This window comes from Diadema setosum, chromosome 14 (assembly GCF_964275005.1).
Source record: "Diadema setosum chromosome 14, eeDiaSeto1, whole genome shotgun sequence".
In the NCBI taxonomy this organism is placed as follows: domain Eukaryota; kingdom Metazoa; phylum Echinodermata; class Echinoidea; order Diadematoida; family Diadematidae; genus Diadema; species Diadema setosum.
Window position 1 is genome coordinate 22,651,544 of NC_092698.1, and position 11,450 is coordinate 22,662,993.

General features: G+C 37.0%; 1 protein-coding gene across 1 annotated transcript; it reads left to right on the forward strand.

Moving 5' to 3' along the window:
- Positions 1–1,451: 1,451 nt before the first annotated feature.
- On the forward strand, positions 1,452–10,176 carry LOC140238214 (uncharacterized). The gene is made up of 10 exons (XM_072318151.1): positions 1,452–1,484; positions 2,145–2,231; positions 3,232–3,351; positions 4,855–4,989; positions 5,655–5,711; positions 6,143–6,229; positions 6,910–7,023; positions 8,002–8,133; positions 8,955–8,996; positions 9,874–10,176. Exons 1-10 carry the CDS (start codon positions 1,452–1,454, stop codon positions 10,174–10,176), a joined length of 1,110 nt encoding a protein of 369 aa, XP_072174252.1.
- Positions 10,177–11,450: the final 1,274 nt, after the last annotated feature.

Consider the following 11,450-nt stretch of genomic DNA (forward strand, 5'->3'; position numbering starts at 1 on the left):
TGTCTTTCACTACCACATAGACCCACAGTAGCAATGTCACTCTTGTGTCTCATGTACATACTTTGTCTGCCATTTTTGTCTACGTAGGCCCCACACTCCCCAATACATGTAAAAGCAAACACCATCTCCGCTTTATTTATCAAACATAAGTTGTTAACTTATTCATTTGGATGACACACGCTGGTAATCAATTATAAATGTTTTGCTATTGACGATGCTGGTTCCGCTATCACATGAGCATCCCCAGTCTCAAACCAAACAGCAACAATGCAATGATGTCAATGTTTTATCATGATCGTAGGCCCTACATTATGTTAATTGCAGATGCGTAGATCCTTGGAGCTGACGTCGATAGATTAATTTTATACACTAATGCGCTCATGTTACGTCTGCATTCACGTGATGAATAACCTTGCACATAAAACCTATCTGATAAAACTATGATCAAATCGCAACGTGCGTTGGGCACATCTGTTGCTAAGCCATTGTATAGGTGTGAAGAAATCGATTCGTCTTACAACACAGTGACTTAGAGTTCTGTGTAGTAGTCATCTACTTGAACCACGGCTTACAGGTAATTCTGACCTTCGGTACCCCAGGCAAAATCAATGAAAATTCGGAGAGTTCAAAATGTAGTTTTATCGATCGTTCGCTTGTCGTTTGTAAGAAAAGGTGTCACCACCACTTCCCCGGCAATATCTTCTTTTACTCAACAAAGCAGGGCCGTGCTTAATTGGAATTGTACGCATTCGATGACTTTCTGAAACTTCGCCTGGATCGCTGTGATACGAATCGCTTATCTCTGGACATTAACAGGGATAAAATCTCAGAATATTTAGTATCTGTCGCCACCACTCAAGACATTAACTACTGTTGAACGTGTTGAATATTATCATTTTACGGACCCTAATCACTACATGCCGACTGTATTATAGAGGGCATAAGTATAGCCTACCACAACTTTGCAAAGTTTGCAATGTGGAAGAGTGAAAGATGGGTAAAGGGTTGTCTATATACGTATATGAAGGTGGCCAAAAGAGACTTTGATAGAAGAATTTAACTATAGGGGTAAAAACAACACTAAAGTCTAGATTTAAATCACGGAGTCTTGTTACAAATCACCACCCATCCAAGAGAATTAAGAAAACGGAATAGCTTAAAAAATGACTGTTAGTCGAGTCGTGGAAAACACCGTATGCGGTACAGAAGGCTTATAAGACAAGAAAGAATCGACTCTCTCGTACACCATCTGTGAGTCTGAGTCGATAATGCCATTTTATAACGATAAGGTGTTCATCTCCTCCTCCACCCTTACAGATCTCTAGTGTCCCGGATGATGTGTGGAGAACGCTGATCTGAAGACACACTCTTGGCCACGATGTTTCTCTCTCACTGGAAAGGCAACATCAAGTACAACTTCTGAAGAGACAAAATAATTAAAGCAACGAAAGATGACGAGTTCAAAGTTTCCTCCCCTCTCATCAGTGAGTATTGTTTTGAGGATTTTAGTTTCCTCTTTTTCCGGACTTTAGGGCATTTTATAATGCGATCGTTCTTGGAGCATGGTGGAGTATCCAACACATTGTCAAGTTGATTCTGTTCTTCATTGATTCGTTGATTGATACGTCCTTTGGTGCAGTTCGTGTTTTTACTCTTTAAGCTTTTTCGTTTTAGCCAGTCATTTCTCTCCGTTCATTGTTTTCCTTTATGCATTCGTACATAAACTGAAACTTTCTAGCAAAGCATTATGCACTTTCTCTTCATTCAAATCACAATTTCATCAACTGCGGCAACAATCTCAACTTTGCTCTTTGTTCAATACTAGCAAATATGTTTGGATCAGTTTTTTGATCAATTATTCCTTCAGTTTGCATATTCTTTGACTTTTGATGATGTGCAGTCTTGTTTTGAAAATGCCATTATTATGACAAAGGATTCACATATTTTATCAGCTGCAACAGTATTTTTTTCTCATATATTTTTCCGTCCTCTGTAAGAAATCCATGTTGTATTTTGTGATTTAGAGAGATGTACATCTTTAAATATATTATATAAATAAAGATGTATGCTAAACGTTGCTTCTTTTCCTGTAAGATTACCATCGAGATGCTTTGTTACTTCATGTGATTTTTTTTTCTCTACAGGCTATGAAGCGTGCGATAGAGGAAGGAGATATCATAGCGCTGGAACGTATGCTGAAGGCTGGTGCAAGTCCAAACATGGTGGAACAGGTATTTTTGTCTCTCCAGGTTTTATCTTTCTCTCTCACCTGGATATAAGTTTCTTAATCTTTCATCTATTTAAAGTCTCTACATAGTATTGTATCCTATTTTGACAGATCAATCCGTTCTATATCATTTTATTACCTTATAATTCATTTGAAATGTCATATTCTCTTATCTGTAGAATGGAGCGCATTTTCTAGTTTACAGCTCCGCGCCCTTCCGTCAACCCTCTCATCTACGTTTTCTCTCTCCTAATGCATATCAGTGGTGGAATTCCTGGATCTGCCCCTGCATGTAGATTGATTAGAGAGAGTTTACAAAACGCACATTGTCGTTCTCCTTCAAAAGTTTTCACTACAGAGAGATGAGTCTACCATAATCGACGTCATTTAAAAAAAAAAGAAAGATATCTTTTGTCAGTGTCAATCATACAATATACACTTTGCGTTAGATATGCCAACCTGATGAAGAAAATCGTAAAATAGCGCAGACCATAGGTTTTTTTCTTCTTTCTATTTCTATTCTTTTTTTTTTTTGTGTGTGTGTTTGTGTCTTTCACCTAAAATGGTACTAAGTCTAGAGATGACATCGCGTACTCGATCATCAATAGGGGCGGATCCAGGAATTTCTTAAAGGGGAGGCGGCTTTACAAAATTAAATGGGGGCCCACGCGCCCTTTTTCCTTTTTAATTCTTTTGCTTGCAAAAAAACAAACAAACAAACAATAAAAAAAAAGACGGGACGCGCCCTGTGCGCCCCCCTCTGGATCCGCCACTGATCCCAGAATACAGCAATCTCATACCATTGTGGCAACCGTTAATAGTTGCTTTTTAATTCTATTTTTAAAGTTTATTTATGCTTTTCTTCTTCCACACAAAATAACAATATAACATAAAAAAAATTACTTATGATCTTGAGTACAAAATAGTTGACTATACGATAAAATTAGAGAAGTAAATAATAGTACTTTCGTTCTCGTTTACCCTCTAACTCGCCCCATCGTTAGGCTGAGGCGGAAGGCGGGAAGAGTCAGCACTCGGCCCTCATCCTCGCCATCTCCCTCAACCAGATCGAGATCGCTGAACTACTCATCAAGGCAGGAGCGGCTGTCGACACTATCTTTCTGGTGAGGGTGATGCAGTCGTCTTGGTTACTTCGAAACGCTTTTTTTTTTTTTTTTTTTTTTAAAGAGGGGGGGGGGGTATCATCATTACCATAATTACTATTATTTTATCATTATTTTATTATTATTGTCATTATTATGTTATTATTATTATTATTATTATTATTATTATTATTATTATTATTATCATGTTAATATCACGTTAATATCATGTTATTATCATTATTGTTATCATCATCATTATCATAATCATCATCATCATCATAATCAGTAGTAGTAGTAACAGTAGTAGTAGTATCACTATTATCATTATTATATTATTTATTCAGTCAAATAAAACATACCCAAATAGAAATGGTACAGTTGACGTTATTGCAATATGTATCCGCTCGCTCGCATTTAATTGTTATGCATTTCTCCTGATGTTGCTGCCAGTAATTTGTCGTTTCACACCGTCATTCCATAATCAATCTAAGGAAAACTGTTGATATGTAACAAACGTTGCGCCGACCAGAAAGATATGAGTTTTTGCACCTGAAACTCATATTTTTCGGGAAGATATTTATAAGGTAAAAATGATAACATATGTATTCAAGACACATGAAAAGAGCATGTTTCTTCAGGCGCTGGCTCGCTTTCGCTCGCTCGCACACACAAATAAGTGAAGTAAATGATGATTCTGGATATATGGAATGACTTTAGAGAGTATTGTTATAAGGTATTCGCAATAAATTATCAGCAATGCCAGCAGTTATAGCCTGCAATAAGAGGTTGGAGCTACACGTCCTGGGTTATCTGAAAGATAACTTTCTCTTTCATTGTACAGTATATGTGTATTCCTGAGCGCTCGCTACGCTCGCTTGAGCATATAATCTAATTTCATATATAGTGAAGAACATGATCATAATTGATAATTTATATAATCAATGCAATATTGGGATTATGTACGTGGCTACATTTTAATCATCATCAATCATTCAATCAATCAATCAATCAATCAATCAATCAATCAATCAGTCATTTATTTAATGAGCGCAGAAACTATGTTTATATAATTCTACTTCAGTCATATTTCACGTTCCTCGAGTAAAACAATATTTCCATTCCATTTTCCAGAATTATTCAGATTTACAAATCATTAAAAAATCTACCAGAAGTATGGATGAAATCGCACGATGACCAACATAAATAAAAAAAAAATCTCCCTACCGTGGGAGGGGGGACACACCCTGCCCCCCCCCCCCCACACACACATACACACGCACGCACGCACAAGCATACACACCCTAAAAATTACTTTTCCACGAGGTGCTCCCCCCCCCAATGCTCCCCCCCCCCCCCCAATGTCTTGACCCACGGTACGCCACTATATCCAGTTACGTGAGAATGAGTAACGCAAACGTCGTCCGTCAGCTGATCGGGCGTTGCTTTTATTAAGCATCAGACGAACACTTCACATTGTAGATTGACGCTTGAAAATTGATATTCATCTTCTCTGTACTACAGAACTACGACAGAGTGAATAAATGCATGTATGAAATTTCCGCGCTGGCTACGACACGGATGCTTTACGAATTTACACTGAGCAACAATCTTGGGTCGTTGCTCAGTACCCTCGAAGATGGACTTAAGGACATTAAGGTAAGTACAGTGATGTGTGAAAGCGTATGCTTCATGTTACCATCGATGTAATAATGAAAAGTGTATACTTTCAATGATTAGCTTGTACGGTACATGTATCGTAGTATTGTAAGCCATGTATTGATGTATTGTAATAATGTAACGTAAGTGAGGGGACTGCTCTACACAAGTTTCGCTTGTTAGCAGCCCCTCAATTTTCATTTTCACCAAGTCCTTATATGAACCAGTATGTATACGTTACAAGATATGTAATCATTTGACGTTTGTATTACCTATGTATATTGATTGGAAATGAAAATAAAAACATGAACTAATGAATGAATGCTCACATGACTTCTTCAGGACTCTTGACGCCGAAAATTTGAGTCGAATAAACACATGCTTTATTGGCCAAAATGCATTACCAGTTTGTTTCTTCATTTAAGATAAAAATTATATATATATATATACACATACATATACATAATCAATGTTTATATATAGGAAAGAGATGAAGAAATGACTGTATAAATGTGTTGTGTTGTAGCGTAGTGATATTGGTTTGGGAACTCTTGTCACATAGTCAAACAATTGTGCTGTATATATCATAATGTCAATATGATTTTATGGTATCGACATCAGATTGCTCCTAATAAGTGTATCTTTATTATGCTCTCATCTTATAGGACAAAGAGCCAGTGAAGATAGCTCCAGTCCAATTGCCAAAGGACTTGCCAAACGAGGTAAGTCGTTTAGATATATTAGCCTCTCACTTTTAGGGATTGGTATAATGCACATTGACAAATGAGGGATAGATTGGTCTAACGAATGAACTATTTTTTTTAATAAACCAAAGATTAATTCCTGTGATCTGTGCATGTTTACCTATATGTATATATATATATATATATATATATATATATATATATATATATGAAAATAATGTCCTCCTATTGTTATTTGTGTTCATGTTATAGCAGACTATGATAGGATAGTTAATTACTGTTTTGGACCATTAACGATAAGGAACACACGCATCAGTATCCCCGTTCAAAAACAAACAAACAAACAAACAAACAAACAAACGAAAATGACAGAAATAAATACGAAGTACAGATTAATGCATTCAAAGGAAGAAAAAGAAGAATGACTGTTACGAAAAATTTGTTTGTAGGTTCTGGTTGATTCGGTTCGCGAAGGAGATGTGGATTCGGTAACCATTCTTCTCTCACACGGTATGGACGTCAATCTCGTACACACGGTAAGTACTGAAGTTTGTGTTCGGTCATGGCAACACATGGTAGTTGATAAATCACTTACATCGAAATATCTTGTGATGTTGACAAGGTCATTATGAGGTTGTGTCTTGTATAATTATGATCTTCTATGCATTATGTAAAGGACCAGGTATATATATGACAGCATTGCAGGGTTCATGCTTTTGAAGTAGACAGCAAAAAAATCCCAAATAGAGTAACGTTTATCTTTTGCATAATATGAAAGAGTACGAGGACCTGCTGAAAAAGCGAGGCATGGAAATAGCAACTAGTGAAAATTATGTATGTATGTATATATATATATATATATATATATATATATATATATATATATATTATTATATATATATATATATATATATATATATATATATATATATATATATATATATATATAATCATTATCATCATTATTTTTTTTTATTGTTATTACATTCAACTGATGCCTAAGAGCATTGTATTTCTGCGCACAATTAAGATCAAGTGGAACGATAAGCTCACATTAAGCATGTTTGGAAATTACGACTATACTAAACCTCATTTGATGATTTTAATTGATATTTTCTCTATTATCATGATATGAGATATTATCGCTTTCTCTTAATTCTCTCACTCTTTATAATGTGACCGTATCTCTCCCTCTCTGTCTTTACCTCTCTGTTAGGACGGAGAAACGGGCTACGCAATGTCAATTCTAATCCTTGCTATTGTGAGAAGGCGTTACTCCGTGGCATCGCACCTGTTGGAAAGAGGCGCTGAATGCGACACCGTTTGCCTGGTAATTTTGGCATCATTGTTCGAATTGGCAAAATCAATTACTAGCGTTGTGTATCAATTTCTTACTGTACATGTAATTTGCTTTCTTACGCAGTGTATACAACTATTGAAGAACCGATCTGTTTTGCTTCTATACAAGTTATACATACTGGAGCTGCGTTGAAACTGAAAGTTTAACACTCTGGAAAACATCGTCGTCTTTCGTAAGGTGCTAACTAGTAATAATTCTATAAGCTGAATGAACTAGGATGGATAAGAATAGGCAAGGAGAACGATCCGTGATGTAGTGACGTTGGGTCATGCCGGTGGCTGTGCTAATGACACCAGGGGTGTTTCACGGAGAATTTTAGTCGATCTTAAAAAAAGAAGAAGTTATGATCGACTTTAAAGTTATGGTATGCCGTTGATTTCTTCATTCAGTTTTATTCAATATTTTCAGAATCCGCTTTAAATTGTTACAAAAATTAAAGAAAAAACCCTTTGTCCCTTGCTTTATCTAATATCATTATCTAATATTTGTATGAAAATTTTTCCAAAATGTTAATTTACAATAGTATTGAAGTCACACACAGCATAATCTAATTTTAAGACGATCTTAAAATTTAAGATCGACTTCGAATCTTTGTGGAAACTCCCCTGGTCTTCATTTGTGTCCGTAGATGAATCAAATTTAGAAAAAAAAATGACATGCAGTCATCCGCAGGGTCACAATGAGATAATCGTAAGTTGCTGTTGAAAAAAAAAAAAAAGACGAACACTACCGTGTCGTCATGTACAGAGAAACGGATGTAAAACCTTCGGTACGATAAAATCATGATCATATTATAAAGATTGATATACACAAATTGTGTCTGAAAAATAGAGTTATTTTGAGATAAATTGACAAAATAAATACTTTGAACTGGGATTGTATATCTATATCGTAAAATCATGCAAAAATCAGTGCAAACGAGACTGTTTGATATTTATTCGCCGGCAGAATTTTAACAAGAGCGAGGACGAGATCGTCGAACTGACGGCATTGTCGACAGCCGAGGAGCTGCAGGCGAGCGCGCCGTGTCGGGAAATTGACGCTCTCATTTACGTCATCAAAGACGAGCTGGAGAAGACGGTAATTAAAGTCCTTTCGATTCAATTCAATACTTTATGTATTTCCACCAAAAGAAAAATACATAATACAAAACAGTACATGTGTCAATTTGACTTTGCAGCTGGAAAAGGATAGTTCATCGAACACAATATATAGACTTTATGCACGAATGGTATCATTTAAAAAAAGAGGAACAATGCACATAATATGTATGATAGTCCTTTCTTTTAACCGCGGTGTGATACTTGGCTCTAAATAATATGGCTAACTTGATTAATCTTCTAATGACAAAATGTTAGCACGACTTTCATCCCCCACAAAGTAGACGGGTATATAAACGGATACATTTCTTTGTTGTTGTTGTTGTTGTTGTTGTTGTTGTTGTTGTTGTTGTTGTTGTTGTTGTTGTTGTTGTTGCTGCTGTTGCTGCTACTGCTGCTGTGGTGGTGGTGGTGGTGGTTTCTTTTTTTTTTTATAGGGGCCCCCCAATAATTATGATTTTTTATAAAAAACAGCGTTGGGTTCGCAATAGATTTCAAATGGCAATGATATAAGTTGGTTTGTGGATTAATATCTGTTCTGAACAGCCAACATTGATATCACTTGATCGGAAAAAGACTAGTATGAGATTTGTCGGTTTACGATTATCCTGGACCACTATTTGCCCTATTATTCATCTTTACATGAGTTGGTGGACGTGGAGTACATTACCTATTCATCCGTTGCACTGGGTCATCAAAAACAAAATCGACAAATCGTTCAATACCATGACAAAATTGATGTTATATAGTTGTTGAGTCTATGAATATCAAGTCATCTAAAATCACATTCTGTCTTTCTAGACGATGGAGCCGAAAGTGATTGTCGCCAAGGATATTCCAAAGGTAAGTCTTATACATTAAAATATCTAATGTATTTGAAGTCATCACTGCGCCGATGGATACGTGACGTGGACAGAAAGAGACATAGCGTCGAGTTTCTCGCCAACTTGCCAAAATGGCACAATGATATTTGCTGCATGAGGAGACAACGCGACGCATATGTCGATTACGTGTCCTATGAAAAAGCATTCAATTTAATTCAATTTTTTATTTTTCACTCATTGGATGGAACACCCTCGTCAGCCAAAGGCTGGTTTTCACAGGGGTCCACACAGGTTAGAAATACACGCATTATACACACAGTTTTGCAAACATATAACATATGCAAAGAACAGAAAGAAAAAAAAAAGATATAAACACCGTGGCATAAAGCATGAAGCTATCACTTCTAAGTCGACATAACCGACCTGCATGGTCACGTGGAAGTGCAGACTATATTTTTAGACGTCTTGACGGTCGAGCTAGTCAATGTGCACATGAAATCACTGATTTATTAAAAAAAAAAAAAAAACCTCCAAAAAGATATCCAATGTCTCTTAATGCGTAAACGCACCAATTGGCATTCACCGATGTCTCGTTCTAACTGCAATGTAGTTGTCATTTGTTGTTCTGCTCTTTGCACAATGGCCCGAGATAAAGTCTAACCTCACTGGCTCAATCGGCAGTAGATGCTGATCGATTCAACACAACCTACTAGTAATTATTTTGCCTATCGACCTCTAATGAACACCAGAAGCAAAATGCTGTCATAGTTTACTATTAACCGTATGCTACTTTTTGCCCCATATATGCCATAAGGAAAATTACGAGGCTTCGGGTAGTGTGCAAACAATTATATTTCAACTGCTATGGTTTTCCTGTTCCTTTTTTTTTTCGTTAGTCCAAACTCAATCACCATCCACGATATCGGAAGAAGGTTCCTCGCATCTTCATAGCCACGGTCAACGAGGACGAGGTTGAAGAGATCAAGGCTTGGGACAGCGGAAGCGTGGCGAGTTTCAATAACGCAAGGGGGCTCGTCTACCGCGAGACCGCCAACGAGCACCTCAGTAATTCAAACGGTACGACGGTGAGCGACAAGACGGAGAGCAAATCCGGAAAGTACGACGAGAGCGAGAAGGACAAAATTGTCGATGGAAAGGACTCAGCCGCGAAAAACTCCACAACCTGTGTGATATTATAAAAGAACCGATTCTGGATGGATGATGACATGGACGTTACTTTTGCCGCCATTGATTGCAGAGGAGAATGATAGATTGCGATAGCAACCTCAAAGACAAAAATTATCTGCATGGTGTTAATGCGTGCGAGATGTGGACACGATGTACAGAAAAAACAGAAACAAAAAACAAAACACAATTGCTGATCGATATTCCATAGATCAACTATTGATAGTGTTCATCAGCTTGAACGTCTGGATATTGAAAATTCAACGTCAGATTAGACTACACTTTGTATGCCACTACATCAAAGATAAAGAGTACATGTAGTTGTGTGGGGGTGGTTACCAGACGTTAATGTGGCAATTAGTAATAACTGTGATTGCAACGGCAGGAAATGAGAAAATTTTGAAGATTGACAATCAAAGGTCATATAGACGATATTCGTCAGACCGATGGATGATTATTGTTTCGGAGAGCCATCCCTTCAGTGCGACTTGCTACGTGATACTATAACGTCGGACGCTGTACAGGGCTGAATGAGAAATAATGGAATCTATAAACCAACTTTTTATCACCACCTGCCTTATTATACGTCCGACTTCAATGAAACGTCTACTAGTTGGTCTTAGGTATTCCTCTGTTTATCAACTTAAAATGGAGGTTAAATAGTGGGCTACAAGTACTAAAAGTTTCCGGGAATGAATATCACTTGTACATGTACATGTATTAGAACATCGCTCTGGCGAGATCTCGACTCCATTATACCCGAACTTCTTCTCATCCAGGCAGCTATATATATATATATATATATGACGTCATCACCTCACAGGTGCCCAACTGACCTAGATACACAAATCTGAGATAAATGTTCTTGTATAATCGAACAGAAATCAATAGGCCTGCTATCCTGAAACCAGAGAGAAGTTGTCAATGAAAACGCGTGTATCAAGACTGCATTTCTTCAGAAGTGTAAATATATGACAGGCAAGGGTTACAAATAAAAGTCACATTCAATGTGATTCTTTGCCAGACATTCGAGATCGGGATTTCTGTTCATTCATACCCTCTGGAGTTGCCTTGAATTTAATTGAACTCTGAAAACTAACCGTTTTTCAAGAGGAGTGACAAGAATGACATTTCGCTTCAGCATTACTTGTTTTTTTTTTTGGGTTTTTTTTTTTTTTCAGATGAAAAGATGGGGTTAGAATAATCATGAATTTGTGTGAGTGTGTATGTATGTATGTATGTGTGTGTGCGTGCGTGTGCGTGCGTGCTGGTTCAGAGCAAAGCACGC

Bases quoted from the DNA above. Each gene is read 5' to 3' on its own strand.
- LOC140238214 (XM_072318151.1), top strand. From the start codon at position 1,452: ATGACGAGTTCAAAGTTTCCTCCCCTCTCATCA. The intron at 4,990-5,654 runs GTAAGTACAGTG...CTCATCTTATAG, and splicing joins ATGGACTTAAGGACATTAAG to GACAAAGAGCCAGTGAAGAT. The intron at 6,230-6,909 runs GTAAGTACTGAA...CCTCTCTGTTAG, and splicing joins ACGTCAATCTCGTACACACG to GACGGAGAAACGGGCTACGC.